The 16,666-nt window shown below is 59.0% G+C and overlaps 1 protein-coding gene across 6 annotated transcripts in view; it reads right to left on the bottom strand.

Annotated features, from left to right (window-relative positions):
* Window positions 1-762: 762 nt before the first annotated feature.
* ACACA (acetyl-CoA carboxylase alpha) overlaps window positions 763-16,666 on the bottom strand; it is a 105,680-nt gene continuing 89,776 nt past the window's right edge. For all 6 annotated transcript variants that reach the window (XM_068154963.1, XM_068154967.1, XM_068154965.1 and 3 more), the window contains 5 exons: window positions 16,519-16,631; window positions 6,856-7,010; window positions 6,051-6,221; window positions 3,242-3,378; window positions 763-2,869 (listed from right to left, as the gene is read on the bottom strand). In XM_068154963.1, coding sequence (XP_068011064.1) covers window positions 2,743-2,869; window positions 3,242-3,378; window positions 6,051-6,221; window positions 6,856-7,010; window positions 16,519-16,631 — 703 coding nt within the window. In that variant the 3' untranslated portion in view covers window positions 763-2,742. The remainder of the gene's footprint in view (window positions 2,870-3,241; window positions 3,379-6,050; window positions 6,222-6,855; window positions 7,011-16,518; window positions 16,632-16,666) is intronic.

The following is a 16,666-nucleotide window of genomic DNA, read 5'->3' as shown; positions in this document are numbered from 1 at the left end:
AGCTCCCTGGGGACAGCCTTCAGCGGGGTCCCTGCTGTGGAACAGCTCTGGAGGAGCCCAGCCCCACACAGAACCACAGAATGGGTTGGGTTGGAAGGGACCTTGAAGATCATCCAACCCTGTGCCCTGGGCAGGACACCTCCACCAGCCCAGGCTGCTCCAGGTCTCATCTAACCAGACCTTGGACACCTCCAGGGAGGGGACATCCCCAGGGTTCAGGGATGATCTCCCACCCCACCCAGGGCCAAGCTGGGGCTGGCTTTTTCCTCTCTGTTTCAATCACTGTAACATGAAAGAAATAAATCCAGGGGGAGGAATAGGACCCCAGGTGGCTCCCTGGGATGGCAGCTCTGGGCTGGGAGTTATGCCCAGAGACCAGAGCCTGTGGTGGGAGAAGGAGCTGATCCCCCTTCAGCAGCAGCCATCCAGCTCCTCCTGCTACTGAGGATGAAGCCTGGAGAAAGGCAAAGCCTCTGCCTGCTTTGTGGGGTTCACCTTGGCTCTGGCTGGCCAAGGTGCCAGGGTGGCCTTTGGGGGTTAATTTCAAACAGCAGCAGAACCTGAGCAGGGGTAGTGCCCAGGCCCTGGCAAGAGGCAGTGTTGTGTGGTGAGCCCAAGCAGCAGGAGGGGACACAGCCAAGGCCAGGAGGGAGTTTGCCTCCATCCTCCTGGCATCAGCCGCCCCCAGCCCCCCTCCAAGGGCTGCCACAGCAGACTCCTGGCTGTTGCCCTGAAGAACAGCAGAGCTCCCCAGGCCAGGGATGAAATTCATTGTTTTTATTAAAAGAATCTGAGGTAAGTGAAATTCTTCAGCACCAGCAGGGCCCAGGGGGCTCCCTGCCCCCCCTGCCCCACTGCGGAGCCCACCCGCGGGCACCGCCGCTGCAGCCAGGCTCAGGGGGCAGTGCCATGGTGACACTGCCAGGGTGTTTGTGCAGGCCCAGGGCTCCCAGGGCTGCTGCCAGCCCTTGCCTCCAGCCCAGCTCCCAGGCCACAGCTGCAGTCTGCAGCAGTGGAGCCTGAGCAGGGGCACAGGGGAGCTGCTCTCGCCCAGCAGCCACAAGGCTCTGGCAGCAGCAGCTCCCACCCCGAGCAGTGGGCACTGGGCACCCCTGCAGGTGTGGCACCAGCACACAGGGGGTCCTGGTGACAGCAGAGAAGGAGTCCAACGAGGTGCCCCTGCCCCCTGCCTGGCTGAGACATTTCTGTCCCGTGTCCTGCTGCTGCCCCCATCTCGGGGGTGGTTCTGGGCTCTAGCGGGGACACAAAGTCTTTGAAATCAACTGAGGGCTCTTAACGATTAAGAAGCAGCTGCTCCCTCCCCAGCTCCACGGGCAGCAGGGCTCTGGCACGGTGGGCAGGGAGGGGCTGCACTGCCCTGGGGAAGGGGCAGGGCAGTGTGAGGCACTGGCATCATCAGTGAGCAGTGGGCTCCACAGAGCCTCCCTGCTGAGTCCTGCCCTGAAGGAGGAACTGAACCGGAGATGACTTTAAGACACTCATTGGTGTGAGCTCCCCAGCACTGTAACAGCATCCATGGGGTGGGGGCTGGCTGGAGGCAGAGCTTCCCTCACCTGCTCTTGTGGCCAGGAGAGCCCTGGGACCAGCCTGGGGGGAGCTGTGCTGCCACCTCCCCCTGGCTGGGGCAGCCAGGCTCAGTGCCTGCCATGGGGACACCAGGTCCTGACTGCCTGCAGAGAGGAACCACTGCTGCTTCTGTCTCCCTCTCCTCACATCAACCACCACAGCCCCCTGCCCAGCCCCACACCAGGGCCAGCCATGCCAGGCAGCTCTGCTCCAGCCAGCACCAGGGCAAGGTGGGGAATGGAAGGGAAACTCTGCTCAGAAGCATTGGGCTGAGATTGCCCTTCCAGGTCTGACCCCACTGCTGAATCTAGCTCCAACCTTTCCCCTCCCTCACCCAGGCAGCCTGGGTCTGTGTCCTGCTTCAGTGACCTGCAGCAGCTGCAGCAGAGGAGCTGCCAGTGCCCATTCTCCCTCACTGGGTGTGGAAGGAAGAGTGGCAGTGGCTGGGCAGCTGCCTTTTGGGCTCCTCTCATCCTGGTTTGTTGACCTGTTCTAAAGGACCTGGGCACAAAGGCAGTGGGGGGCATTTAAAGCCTCCCAAGAGCCTGCCCTGGGCTCAGGGACAGCCCTGCCCAGCCTGGCTGAAGTGCTGCTGCTTGTCCTCTGCTGCTAACAATGTGGGCAATGGAAACAAACCACCAGGGGCTGTCAGAGCCAAAAGGGCTGACTCAGGGCTGGGCTCCACTGCCCCCCAGGATGCCAGGCAGGAGGATCTTGGGCTCCCACCCTCTCCTCCTAGGGGGCAAAGCCCATCCTCAGCTGCAGCAACGCTCTGGCAGGGGGGACATTGGCACTTGACAGCACAAAGCTGGCGCTGCCAGGCTGGGGAGGGGAGGAGGAGCAGGGGGTGTCAGGGGAGGAGCCCTGCCGTGCCGTGCCAAGGGCTCAGGGTGCCACAGCGCCCTTCATCGCCTGGCCCTGGCTGTGCTCAGGCTCTTGAATAAATAAGGTGGAGCCAGGGCTGCCCGGGGCCCTGGCCAGCAGCTCCTCTGCGTGGGCTGGTTGGGGGAAGGGAAGTGTCCCTCCTGCAGCCTTCCCCGAGCCTCCCTGCCGGTGCGGTGGCCACAGCCGAGCGGCCCCCGGGCGGCTCCGGGCTCGTCCTGGCCCTGCGCTGCGGGCAGGGGGCGCAGGAGGGGGCGCAGGAGGTCGCTGCTCTTACGTGGAGGAAGGAGAGTCCATGGTGGAGAGGATCCGCACCACCTCGGCCCGCTGGGTGGGGGAGATGTGCTGGGTCATGTGCACGATGGAATCCATGGCCACCTCGGGGTTGGCCTGCACCAGGCTGCAGAGAGGGCACAGGTCAGTGCCAGCAGCCAGCCCGCGGCACCCAGGGCCCACCAGCAGCACCTTCAGAGGCTGCCAAATGCACCCAGCCCAGCCCCAGCCCCCCAGGGCACCCAGAGCCACATCTGGAGGCAGGGCTGGAGAAAGTGATGGAAATGAGCAGCAGCCTGCTGTGGCTGGAGCTGGCCCAGCACCCTGGCAAGCTGAGCCTTCGACCTGCCAGTGCTGCCTGGGGGCTGATTCCAGGCACTGTCTGCCCCACAACCAGCCCCAGGAGCCCGGCTTCCTCAGCTGGGGAGGACATGGCCCAGCTGGGAGGCTTGGCTGCTGGCAGTGCCTGTGCCCCAGGGCAGGCTGTGGCAGTCCCTACCTGCGGATCTGCTTGAGGATGTAGTCCCTGGAGATGTATTTGATGTTCTCCTCCACCACCGAGCGCACTCCCTCCTCCTCCGTCAGCTGCTTCTCCAGCCACTCCACCAGGTCCTTGTTGCTGTCCCACAGGTAGGCCTGTGGGCAAACCACAGCTGTCACCTGCTCTGCACCCTCTGCTGCTCCAGCACCAGCCCCAGCCTTGGACTCCCAGGTCTTGACAGTGAGGCTGCCCAGGGAGGCTGTGGCTGCCTCCTCCCTGGGGGTGTTCAGGGCCAGGCTGGATGAGGCCTTGAGCAGCCTGGGCTGGTGGGAGGTGGTGTGGGTCACAGCACCTGTGGGATGCCAGCTCCAGCCCACAGCTGAATGAGTCCCTTCAGAAGGTGAGTGCACAGCAGTGCTGAGCTGCCCCCAGCCCTGGGAAGCCTCAGCAACCCCCCCCCCCACACTTTTTATCTCTTGCAAGCTCATTTCACCTGGCACTTCCTAGGTGGTTGGGTCCATAACAACCCAGGAGGGTGTCAGCCTCCTAATGGCCTCCTGGCTCCTCTCCTCTCCTCTCATTTTCCTTACAGATCACTCCAGACTGGTTCTGTTAATGGCTTCCAGAGGAGCAGGCCCCACATTAGCTCTCATTCATATTTATGTCATTTTATTTGGGTAATTAAACACAGAGCTCCTCAGCCAGAGCTGCCCCAGCCTCCTCTGATAGCTCTACCCAGGTCCAAGGCAGAATGACAATGAGCTCAGTGCCATGGGGCAGCAGAGCTGCCACTGCTCCACCCAGCCACAGCCTCACTGCCTGCTCTAGAGCCCCATGGAGCTGGCTGGGTGGGGAAAGGCCTCCAAGACATCCACTCCAACCAGCAACCCAACCCCACCATGGCCACTAAACCATTGCCCCAAGGGCCATGGCCACAGTTTCTTGGACACCTGCAGGGATGGGGACTCCACCACCTCCCTGGGCAGCCTCTTCCTTTAAAGGTCACCCCTGGGACCTGCCTGGGAGCAGTGGCTGCAAGGGCTGCCCAGGCTAGAGGAGTGCACCTAAAGGTGAAGCTGTGATGTGGGAGCAGCAAAGGTCCTGGAAGCCCTCAGAGCAGTAGCAGTGAGGCCAGCAGAAGACTTCTGTGCTAAAGCAGGTCCAGAGAAGGGTCTGGAGAACAGGGCTGGTGAGGAGCAGCTGAGGGAGCTGGGGGTGCTGAGCCTGGAGAGGAGGAGGCTGAGGGAGACCTCCTTGCTCTCTGCAGCTCCCTGAGAGGAGGCTGCAGCCAGGTGGGGTTGGTCTCTTCTCCCAGGGAACAAGTCACAGGGTAAAAGGAAATAGCCTGAAGTTGTCCCAGGGGAGGTTTAGGTTGGCCATGAGGAACAATTTCTTCCTCTAAAGGGTTGCCAAGGCCTGGCCCAGGCTGCCCAGGGCCGTGGTGGAGTCCCCATCCCTGCAGGGGTTTCAAAGCTGTGGTGCTGAGGGCCACAGTTTAGTGCTGGGTTGGGCCCAGTGACCTCTGAAGGTCTCTTGCAACCTACCAAGCTCTGTCACTGCAGGAAGGTGTTGCTGCAGCACAGGGGAGAGGCAGCAGGGCCACGAAGCAGCCCCAAGTGCAGCCCAGCAGTGCTGGTCCTGCCTGGCAGTCTGTTTTCAGCCTGCAGCTGAGTGGCAGTGACCCTCCTCAGCCTCCAGCTTGTGCTTGCTGCATTGTTTTGTCTTACTGCAGCCTCCTTAGGCTCTGCTCCTTGGCTCTGCCCCCAGCCACGAGGGGAGGTGCTCCCTGGGTACCAGGGGGCACTTGGGAAGCTTTCAAGGCAGAGGAGGGAGCCCAAGGAGCTGCCCTGGGCTGCAGGCCTGCAGCAGGCTGGAGTGAGCCAGGGAGCCAAAGCCTTCCCTTAGCAGAATATTTAATACTCTTATTAATCATTTTTAATCCGTTTGCTTTTAATTAAGAAACAGCAGGATGCTTTCCTATCAACATATGCCAGGGAGCAGATTAATTGTGGCTTAAGATAACTCTCCTTGATTGGTGTAATGTATTAGCTAACGAGCTGCCTGCTTCTAAAGGCGCTCAGACAGCACCTTGCAAAGCTGCTGCCCCCCCGCCCTGCCCCCCTGCCCTGCACCCCCTGAGTGTTTGGGACTTCAAAAATAGAACAGAAAAAACCCTCAAATCCTTCACACAAAATAACCCCCAGGCCCTGGGAGTGGAGGGCTGTGGCAGGAACCAGCCAGGAGCAGCGCTGGGGATGGCTCCTTCCCAGCTGGGCACAACTGGAAACGAAATCCTCAGCACACCATCAGGTGGGGCCTGGGGATGGTGCTGGGGTGACAGCCCCCCACCAAGGTACATCCTACAGCTGGCTCAGGGCCCTGCCCCTGACAGCCTGTCCACAGGGCATCCAAGGGAGCAGCCCAGGGCATGGCTGAGAGGTGCCAGTGGTGAGAGCTGGACCGAGAGAGGCCATGGTCTGCTCTGGAGGCAGGACAGGAGGGTGAGGAAGGCTGAGTGCATCTGCAGAGCAGCAGGGAATCTCCACACCCTCCTCAGTGCCCCTGGGATGGAGCTCTGGGCAGCCTCCTTCCCAGCACTGCCCTGCCTTGCCCTTTGTCTTTGCCAGGTGCCCAGGTTCTCCTCTCAGTGGTGCTACCTGCCCGGACAATGCCCATCTGGGCTTCCTGGGCACAATCACCACCCAAGCACACCAGCCCAGGGCCTGGGACGCTACCCAGGGCTTTGCTTTCATCACCTAAAGGCTCTCTGTGGCTGTCAGGGCTCAGACTGCAGCTGGAGGGCAGGAGCAGGCCAGGGCCCCTTTACCTTGACGGTGCCCTCCACCTCCACGAACCAGCGGCGCAGCATGGCCTGGATCTGGCCGTCGGTCAGGTCGGGGTTGGCAGCGTGGATCTTCCTCTTCACCACATCCTCCAGCAGCAGGCGCCGCAGCCGCCAGTAGAAGAAGCTCCGGGAGGTCTTCCAGTCCAGGATGTCCTGCCAGGGAGAGGTGCCCCAGAGCTGAGGGAGAGACCTCCACACCCTGCTCCAGCAGCCAGCCCCAGGCTGTGCCCAAGCTCCACTGCTTGCACGAGAGAAACGCAAAGGCTTCCAGGGCTGAGCTCGGGAGCCTTCCTCCCCGTGGCACCAGAGCCCTGCTCAGTCACCAGAAGCTACACCCAGGCTCCTCTGCCCCACAGAGCCCTGCTCCCTGCCCAGGTGAGCAGCAGGGCCCAGGAGGGAACCAGGGAAGTCTGATGGGTGAGGCTCAAACCCTGGCTGTCAGCCATGCCATCACTGCCAGCTTCCCAAGGTCCCCTGCCAGGGTCCCCATGGGTACAGGGTCCCCATGGGTACAGGCTCCCCACCCTCCCTGGGCCCCCTTCTTGCAGGGCAGCCTGCACTGTGCCCCTGCACTGTGCCCCTGGGCTCTGCTGTGGTCCCTGCTGAGCACAGGCAGGTAGGGGCTCCACAGGACACAGCGCTGCACTCTGGGGCCAGGGAACGGCTGTGGCAGAGCCTCTGGGGCAGGGCTTTAGCTGGGGGCCCAAAGGCTGCCCCCAGGCTGCAGGCAGCCCTGGGCAGCTGCAGGGGGCTCCTGCAGGGGGCTCCTGCAGGGGCAGCCACTCACGGTGATGACTCCCTTCTCCTGCATGCGGCCCGGCGTGTCGTGCAGGTCTGCGAACTGCATGGCCACCTGATGGTAGATGGGGATCAGGAACTCCTCCCTCTCCTTCAGCTTGCTCTCCAGCTCCTTCCTCTCAGCAGGGCTCAGCTCGGGGGTGCCTGCAACCAGGGACAGCCACACCTCACACACCTTCACCTCACCATGGCCCTCTGCAGCCTGCTCTGGCTGCCCCTGCAGGAGCAAGGGGGCTGCACTAGGCGATGCCCAGGGTCCCCCCCACACCCCCCCGTGCTGGGGTGCTCTGACAGGGCAAAGCAAAGGGCTGCTGTGCTCATGAAACCTCTGCCCATGGATTAGTGGCCATGGTGTTGGGTTGATGGTTGGGCTGGGTGATCTCAGAGGCCTTTTCCAACCCAAACAGTTGTGTGGCTCCATGGGGGAAGGGGGAAGCTCTGACAACAGAGGGAGAGTGAAGGTTTCCTCAGCTCCTGCACACAGGTGAAGCCCAGACTGCTTTTGGCCAGGACAAACATCAGACCATCAGCTCCCAGCACCCCCAGGCAGAGTCTGGAGTCAAACATCAGCCCAGGCTCCTGCCACTGCTCTTCAGGCAGGAGCTCCACAGGAGTTTTCACCATGGAAACTCCATCCCATTTAAATGCCAATGAGCTGAGCCATCAATTAAGTGACATTTACTGGACTTCCTCCTAAAAAAGAGTAATGTCCTCACATGCAGTTCATTTAGCAAGAAAGATGGACAATGTAAAAGCAGCTCCACAATTACAGCTTCTCCTGCAGGCTGCTTCCTGCCAGGGGCTGCAGAGCCTTGGCCTCATCAAGGAAAACACAGAGAGAGCTCCCCAGGCTGCTGCCCCCCAAGCAGCACAGCCCAGGCTCAGTCACAGACTGGCAGGATGGACAAGACTGAAGCTGTGTCCAGCAGATAATGTCCTGTGGAGTCCACAAGCCTTCATTCATTAGGCAACATCAGCTCTGGTGAAATGAACTGATTGAAGCCAGGCCCTGTGTGGAACAGCCTCTGGCTGCCCAGGCACAGCTCCTGCCCTGTCCTGCAGGGCACCAGGGGCTCCTTGCCCACTGCTCCTGCTCTTGCCATCAGCACCCATGGCTGACCTCCCACCACCACCACGAGCCAGGGCTGCTGGACTGAGGGACCAAGCCCCCCACGGGCTGCCACTGGTGGGTGCAGCACTGCAGCAGCTCTCACACAGCACCACGACACCAGGCCTAGCTTCCCACCGGCAGCTGTCCATGGCCTGCAGGCTCTGCTCTGGTCTCCTTTGCTCTACAGCTTCACAGACTGCACTGGGTCGGCAGGGACCCTCAGAGGGCATCTTGTCCAACCCCCCTGCAGGCAGCAGGGAACCTGCAGCTAGAGCAGGCTGCCCAGGGACACAGCCAGGCTGACCTCGAATGTCTGCAGGGATGGAGCCTCCACCAGATCTGTTCCTATGTTATCTCCTACCATCAGCTCCCTAGGTTCTTATCTCTTTCTAGAGCTGCTCTTGAATCCAGGCCAGGGGGGAGCACACCCCCACCCCATCTCCAAAGCAGGAGGAGGCCTTGTTCAGGGGAGGGATGCTGCCAGGTGCCTGCCAATACAAATGCCTCCCAGTGCCAGCAAGGAGGTTTTAACGGAGAGCAGCACTTCCAGCATAAAAACCTCTGCCTCTTCATCCCCAGGAAGCATCCCAGGCTCCCCCAGCCCCCCACGGCCACCCAGGCTCTCGGGGGCGTGCAGGCAGCCCAGCCAGGCCCAGCCATGATTTAGGTGAGATTAACAAATATGTCAATGTCTATTTTCTGCTTAATTTAAAAGCAGCCTCTATAAAGATTTTTGACTTCTGAACCCTGTTCTGCTGGAAGAAAGAAGGCAACAATGAGGAGGGGGATCAGGAGTGATTATCCCATCATCGATCCTTTGTCAGCAGCATTCCTTATTCACTGCACCATTGTAAAAAGCTAAGCTCTCGATCAATCCTCTAAGCCCCCTGCACAATTAAATATCTGGCAATGGCTTTTCTTTCCTCCCCACCCAGACCTGGAGGCCTCAAGGCCTCGGTGCTGCTTTATTTATTTATTTGTGTGCTCCTTCCCGGGCAAGGGAAGCCTCCTGCCACAAATCTTGCACTGGCAAGGAGAGGGGAAGCTAAGATATGGGATTCCTCTGCTCTGAAGGCACTTGACAGCTAATGAAACTGTGCAAGTTTAAATCATAGGAGCATTATAGACCCGGGGTATGGATCAGCTGCTGATCAATAGGGAAACAAAAGCAGCAGCAGCAGCACTCTGTGCAGTCCCCAGGCTTGCTTCTGGCACCCCAGCTCTGCCCTGGGCAGCAGAGCCCAGCTCAGTGCCTCCATTCTGCTCCCATGAGGCTGCCCAGGGAGGCTGAGGAGTCTCCAAACCCACCTGGGCATTGTGCTCCTGGGCAAGCTGCTGTGGGTGCCCTGCTTTAGCAGGGGGTTGGACTGGGTGGTCTCCAGAGGCCACTTCCAGCCCCTCCACGCTGGGATTTTGTCATACAAGGACTGGCAAAGCCAGCCCTTGGGACCCCTCCCTGCTGCCAGCAGGGCCATGGCCCCTTGCTGCCCTGAAAGGCTGCAGGAGCTGCCTCGAAGCCAGCAGACAGAGCCACACAGGGACCCCTCCTGTGATGGGCATCAATTCCTCCTCTCCAAAAGTCAGGGAAAGCATCATGGCAGGGGCAGCACCACCTGAGCCACTTAGCCTGTGCCCCATGACACCACCCAGGCCCCTGCCAGGCCGGGGCTCAGTGCCTGGCCGTGCCCTGCCGGGCTGCGCTGGCAGGACCGGGGCTGCCGCTAATGAAGTTGCTGCCAGCTGGAAGTGGCTCAGCAGGGCCATGAATCACAGCCTCCCATAACATTTAGCAGCAAAGTGCTGTGTTTAAATATGACCAGTTTAACAGGTTAGACAAAATGACTTCAAGAAATGTTATTGTAGGCTCCCTCTGATTGCAGGGAGCTGGGCAGCTGCTGAATCAATTTGATGGTTTACAGCTTCAGAGCTGTTAAACTGTGGGAGCTGCTCCCTCACACAGCCCCAGCACACTGCCCCAGCACACTGCCCCAGCGCACTGCCCCTCTCCATTTGCTTGCCTCTTCCTCAGACAAGCACTCCAAGCATCAAGGTCTCTGACCCCACAGCTCTGCTGGGACGGTCCCCAGGCCTCCTGCCCTGCTTTGCATGCTGACAGCTGGACAAAGGAGAGGGCTTCAACCCAGGCTCAGCTCAGCACACCCAAGAGGCAGAGACCTCCTTGGCTGCAGCCCTCCTCTGAATGAGCCAAGGCCATGCCAGGGCTCACCAGGGCAGAGACAGCTGTGACCCTGCCTCTGGTGCCCCTGCTGCTCAGACACACCTTGGGGCAAGTTGCTCCTCAGCTCTGATCTTCAGAGGTGGCAGCAGCTGTCCCTGCAGGCCACAAAGGAGCCTCAGTAACAACTGAGTACCTGAAAGGTACAACTACTCCAGGCCAACCTGGGGGGCTGGGTGACACCAAACTCACCCCACACCGAGTTCCACCTATCTTATCTTCTGCTGAGCAGAGCAGTTAAATCCCACCTCAGTGTGTGCTGGAGGAGTCCTCTGCAGAAGCACACCCCTTGCTCTGCCTCCCTGGCAGCACCAGATCTCCATTTTAAGCCTGGTTAGGACACCCCCCCCCCCAATTCCCACAGCTCCAACAACAATCCTCCACCATGAATCTCACCTTCTCGCCTGCCAGACAGAAAATCAGCAAAGGCAGCAAGAATGCCAACAGCATCCAGGCTGCCCAGGTGACAGCTGGGGGGAGCTGCTCCAGAGGGGACAAGGAAGGTCACCCCCAGCCACTCACCTCCCTGGAGAGAGCTCTTTTGGGGCTGTTGCTTGTTTCTTTAAATGAGACTGCTTGTAATTGCTTCACTAAATATTCAGCAGGATTTATGTGGTAGAGGAGCAAGAGGGAAGAGCAGTGAAGGTCACACCAGCTCCTGACACAGGCTCCAGAGGCTCCTGTGCAGCTCCACCGCCTGATCTTCTACCCTAGTCCTTTCCAACACTCTGCTCCTGAGGTCTCAACACGGGCATCAAAGTGCAGCAGGTACCCAGTTCCCCAAACCCCCTCTTGATGGGGAACATCTGCAGCCCTCTGGGAGGGCATTCAGGATGGCAGTTGTCAGGCAGGAGCTGACAGAAGGCAGTGCTTGCTCCCCAGGACTCGACAGTGAATTAAGAACAATTACCTGCAGCAGCTCCTGCAGCCAGGAGCAGCCCCTGGAGATCAGCAGCACCTCAACAACCAAAGTCACAGCCACAGACTGCACCTGCCCAAGGCCCCACAGCAGCAGCAGCTCTCCTTAGGTGCTGCTGAAGCAAACACTCAGCACTCTGATTAATTACAGCACTGAAGACACAACCCCTGCAATCTGCAATCTGACTTCCCAAACCACAGCCTGGAACAGGACAGGTCACAGGGTGCAGTGCAGCAAGCAAGCTGCCAGGGCTGTCCCTAGGCCACCAGCACAGCCCTCACCAGGGGGCATGGCTGGGGCCAAGAGGCAGCTGCAGGCTCCTGCTGGCACCACTCCCCTGCACATCTCCCTGCAGAGAGGAGCAGCTCTGCCCAGGGGCAGTCCTGGCTTCCTGGTTTGGAGACTTCAGAAAGGTTTTGCACACTCTTGAGCCAAACAGAGTGATCCAGCACTCCACTCAGGAGCTTGTGCAGAGGAGCTCCACAGTGCTCTGCCCCAGCGTGCTGCTGTGCACAGAATCCTAGGATGGCTCAGGCTGGAAGGGACCTCAGAGATCATCCAGCTCCAACCCCCTGCCTTGGGCAGGGACACCTCCACCAGCCCAGGCTGCTCAAGGCCTCATCCAGCCTGGCCTTGAACACCTCCAGGGAGGGGACATCCACAGCCTCCCTGGGCAGCCTGTGCCAGAGCCTTCTCACTCTCCTGTTGCAGAACTTCTTCCTCAGCTCCAGTCTAACCCTGCCCTCCCTCAGCTTCAAACCATTCCCCTGCTCCTGTCTCTAGGCAGCCTCATGTGGAGCACAGTGCTCCTCCTCCTGCACCTCAGACACTGCTTAGGGAAACACCAAAATGATTTCAAGCAACTTTCAAGATGCTTCCTGCCCATGGCAGCTCCCTTCCAGCCCAAACCCTTCTCTGGTTCTGTGCATGCCAGGACCTGTGCAGCTGCATGGGCTCAGCTGGAGAGGCACTGACACTGTTAGAGCATTGCTCAGGGCACAGACAGCTGCTGCCTTTCACCACCAGATAAACACCTGATGTGCAATGCAAGAGCCACCCCCACCCTGCCCACAGCCATTTTGCCTCCTTCCACTCCTATTCCACCCATTTTCCTGTGCACCTGCCACAGGCTGTGCCCAGACCCTGCATGGCAAGGCTCTAATTGCCAGAAATAAAGCAAGCTACCGTGGCTCCCCACGTGTTTAGCAGCAGCCTGAGGCCCGCAGCCAGCGCTGCTCCTGCACTTCCAGGCAGTCCCTGCTCCCCCTGCAGCTCCTCCTGCTCCCGGGCCGGGCCGGGCGCAGTTCCCTCCCTGCCCTCTGCTCCTCAGCGTTTGTTGGCTTCCAACAGCCCCGCTCCTGAGTGACACTGTAATAAAGCACAGGGCTAATCAACACCGCAGCAACAGTGCTGGAGAATTGATAATGAACAGATTTGTGTCAAATTATTCAATATCTGCCAGCCTCCCCTGCTCTGCCTCTCCCCAGCCGCAAGCCCAACCCCAGCGCCCCCGGCCCCGCGGCTGCCTCCTTCCCCACCCCTCCGCAACAGGCGGCGGCGGAGAGCATCTCCCTCTCCCCGGCAGCTCCGGGGAGGGATGACAGCCACTCAGGGGTTAAAGAGAGGCAGTGAACCCCCAGCTAATGAGCAAGAATTCAGCAGGCAGTGTAAGATAAATGGAGCTTTCTCCGCTTCTGCTGGAGTCAGCATGAACCGCGGCCCCGCGGCTTGTTTGTGGCAAATGGAGTGCGCGAAATATCAAAGGGCAGTGATCCAGAAGAGGACCGGCTCTGACAAATTTTAAATTGGCCAGAAAGAAAACCGGCGGAAAAAAATTAAATAATATTAAAAAAGAGAGAGAGAGAGAGAGAGAATCCAAACCAATTCTGCAATCGGCTGCGGCGGCAATCTGGGCTGTGCTGCTCCGCGCCCGGAACCGGAGGCAGAGCCGCAGCGGCGGCAGCGCCGAGCGCCGACGCCGGCAGCAATTACCAGCAGCTAAGTGAGATGCTTATCGCTGACTGAAGCTTTTAGAGCTCTCTCCATGTACCGTCGGAAGCGACTCCTCTTGTGTTGCAGTCATTTTAATTAAAGTGTATGGACTTTGCTGGCAGTAATTACCCTGAGCTGCGAGAGGGGATAAAAAAGCCCTGAAGAGGCTGCTGCCTCCTGGCAGAGCCCAGGGGTGGACTTCTGAGCCTTTCGACCTGGGGCTTTTCTGTGCAGGTCTCACTGCTCTGGTCCTGTTCAGCCTCGAGAAGAGAAGGCTGCAAGGAGACCTTAGAGCTGCATTCAGTATCTGAAGGGGGCTAGAGGAAAGCTGGGGAGGGTCTGTGCAGAAGGGCTGTGGGGATAGACCAGCGGTTTGAAACTGGAGTAGGGGAGGTTTGGGTTGGACATCAGGAGGAGGTTCTGCACAGTGAGGGTGGTGAGACACTGGCACAGGCTGGCCCTGAACACCTCCAGGGAGGGGGCACCCACAGGCTCCCTGGACAACCTGTGCCAGGGTCTCCCCACCCTCACTGTACAGAATTTCTTCCTCATCTCCAGTCTCAGTCTGCCCTCTTCCAGCTCAAAGCCATTGTCCTTCAGTTCTACACCACAAGCCCCTGTAAAAAGTCCCTCCAAAGCCTTCTTGTAGCCTCTCCTCAGGTACTGCAAGGCCACCACGAGGTCTCCCCAGAGCCTTCTCTTCTCCCTTCCTTATTCCCTTCCAACCCAAACCATTCTATGTATCCATGACCCTACATGAGCAAGGTCTGAACTGGGATAAAGCTGCTGCCTTGTGCTGGTCTGCAAAACTCACACATCTGCCAAGCAGCTCCTGGCCCAGGAAGCAATCAGCACAGTGAGAGGAAACAAAGAGTAGCAAAACACTGCCACTGAAAACCACAGAGCTGTGCTGGATGCTATCAAAGCCAACCCTGATTCTCAACACTCCCTGCACCCTTCACAGCTGTTTCTCTCCTCCCAAGGCTGTCAGGAGGGTGGTTTGTACAGAAATTGTTGCACTGCCATAAATTAACCAAGAAAAGCCCAAGCCTGGAGTGCAAGAGCAGCCACAGCCAGGATTTATCAGCTGCTTGCAGAACACTTTCCCTCCTGAAGGGTCCCAAGAGGCTTTATACATTCCAGCCATCCCCACACGTGTCCTGCTTCCTCCTCTAGTGGAATGCAGGCAGTTTGGGAGGCAAGAGAGGCTCTGTGAGATGAGACCCTTACAGTGAGAGCCAGTTGAGAACCACCCAGAGCAGCCCCCGAGGCAGCACAGGGCTGAGTGCATTCTGCTCTGCTGGGCTGCTGGGTGTGCACCAGAGATCACCTGTTTCATAGTTTCATAGTTTCATAGTTTCATTCAGGGTTGGAAGGGACCACAAGGATCATCTAGTTCCAACCCCCCTGCCATGGGCAGGGACACCCCACACTAGATCAGGCTGGACAGAGCCTCATCCAGCCTGCTCTTAAACACCCCCAGGGACGGGGCCTCGACCACCTCCCTGGACAACCCATTCCAGGGTTTCACCACTCTCATGGTGAAGAACCTCCTCCTCACATCCAGCCTGAATCTCCCCACCTCCAGCTTCATTCCATTCCCCCTAGTCCTATCACTACCTGAGATCCTGAGAAGTCCTTCCCCTGCCTTCCTGTAGGCCCCCTTCAGATACTGGAAGGCGACAATTAGGTCACCTCGGAGCCTTCTCTTCTGCAGACTGAACAGCCCCAACTCCTTCAGTCTGTCCTCACAGGAGAGGTGCTCCAGCCCTCTGATCATCCTCGTGGCCCTTCTCTGGACACGTTCCAGCACCTCCACATCCCTCTTGTCATAGGGGCTCCAGAACTGGACACAGTACTCCAGGTGGGGTCTCACCAGGGCTGAGTAGAGGGGGAGGATCACCTCCCTCGACCTGCTAGCCACACTTCTCCTGATGCAGCCCAGGATCTGATTGGCTTTGCGGGCTGCAAGTGCACACTGAGAGCTCCTGGTGAGCTTTTTGTCCACCAGCACCCCCAAGTCTCTCTCCTCAGGGCTATCCTCCAGCCAGTCACTGCCCAGCCTGTATTTGTGCCTGGGATTGCCTCGACCCAGATGCAGGACCCTGCACTTGCTCTTATTGAACTTCATGAGGTTGGCTTGTGCCCACCTCTCCAGCCTGTCAAGGTCCCTCTGGATGGCCTCCCTTCCCTCCAGCGTGTCTGCTGCACCACACAGCTTGGTGTCATCAGCAAACTTGCTGAGGGTGCACTCAATGCCACTGTCCATGTCCCCCACAAAGATGTTGAATAAGATAGGTCCCAGGACTGATCCCTGAGGGACTCCACTTGTCACTGGCCTCCACTGGGACATGGAGCCATTGACAGCCACTCTTTGGGTGCGGCCATCAAGCCAGTTCCTTATCCATCTAGTGGTCACCCATCACACCCATGTGTCACCAGTTTGGAGACCAGGATGTGGTGCGGGACAGTGTCGAAGGCTTTGCTCAGGTCCAGGTAAATGACATCAGTTGCTCGCCCCTCATCTATTAATTTTGTCACCTGCTCATAGAAGGCCACCAGGTTGGTCAGGCAGGATTTGCCCTTGGCAAAGCCATGCTGACTGTTCCCAATCACCTCTTCACTATTCTTTTGAGCGAGTAGTGACTCCAGGAGGATCTGCTCCATGATCTTTCCAGGCACAAAGGTGAGACTGACTGGCCTGTAGTTCCCTGGTTCCTCCTTCTTGCCCTTTTTGAAGATGGGGGCAATGTTTCCCCTTTTCCAGTCTGTGGGGACTTCACCAGACTGCCAGGACTTTTGAAATATAATAGAGAGGGGTTTAGCAACCTCATCTGCCAGTTCTCTCAGCACCCGTGGGTGCTGGAGGACAATCACAACCCCCACAGGCACACCAGGGACAGGGGAGGCTCTGAGCACTGCAGGTCACCCCCTCCCCACCCAGGGGGAAAGAATCTTTTGTCTTCTCTGCAGGCTGAGGAGCAGACAGGTACCCCTGCCCACAACTGCCTCAGGCACTGTGACACTCCAGCAGCCCAGGGGGTCCTGCACCCAGCTCAGTTACACCAAATGACACCAGCTGAGGGCTTGGCTCAGATCTTTCAGAGAGCTGAGCAGTGCCTGCGGTGGAAGCTAGATTCTAGCACCTGCAGTAAGTCTCATTCAATAGAGAAAGAATCCTAAGAGAAGCCATCAGCTCCCAGGGGCACTGCCAGGGGCACACAGCTGTGCCCCCTCACAGCTGCTCTCAGCCCCTTGGCTGCCCGGCTTAGAGGACAGCAAATAACACAGCATGAACTGGACAGAAGGTCCCAGGGCCCCTTCCTGAGGTCCCTGAACACACTGCTCAGCCCCCAGGTGGAGGCTGGCTGCCCCCAGCCCCGTGCAGGCCTACCCAGCCTCTCTGCCAGGCGGATGTAGACAGGGTCCACCCTCCGCATGGTCTTCACCAGGTCCTTCCTGCGGAACTTGATTTCCACCGTCCCCTCCGGCTCCAGGATCCCTCCTCTGAACAGTGGTGGGGAAAGAGAAAAGAAAGGCAC

Source organism: Melanerpes formicivorus, unplaced genomic scaffold (assembly GCF_026170545.1).
Source record: "Melanerpes formicivorus ecotype bairdi unplaced genomic scaffold, bMelFor1.0.p_v2 SCAF_29, whole genome shotgun sequence".
NCBI classification, from domain to species: domain Eukaryota; kingdom Metazoa; phylum Chordata; class Aves; order Piciformes; family Picidae; genus Melanerpes; species Melanerpes formicivorus.
This window is presented reverse-complemented; position numbering and strand designations above follow the sequence as displayed.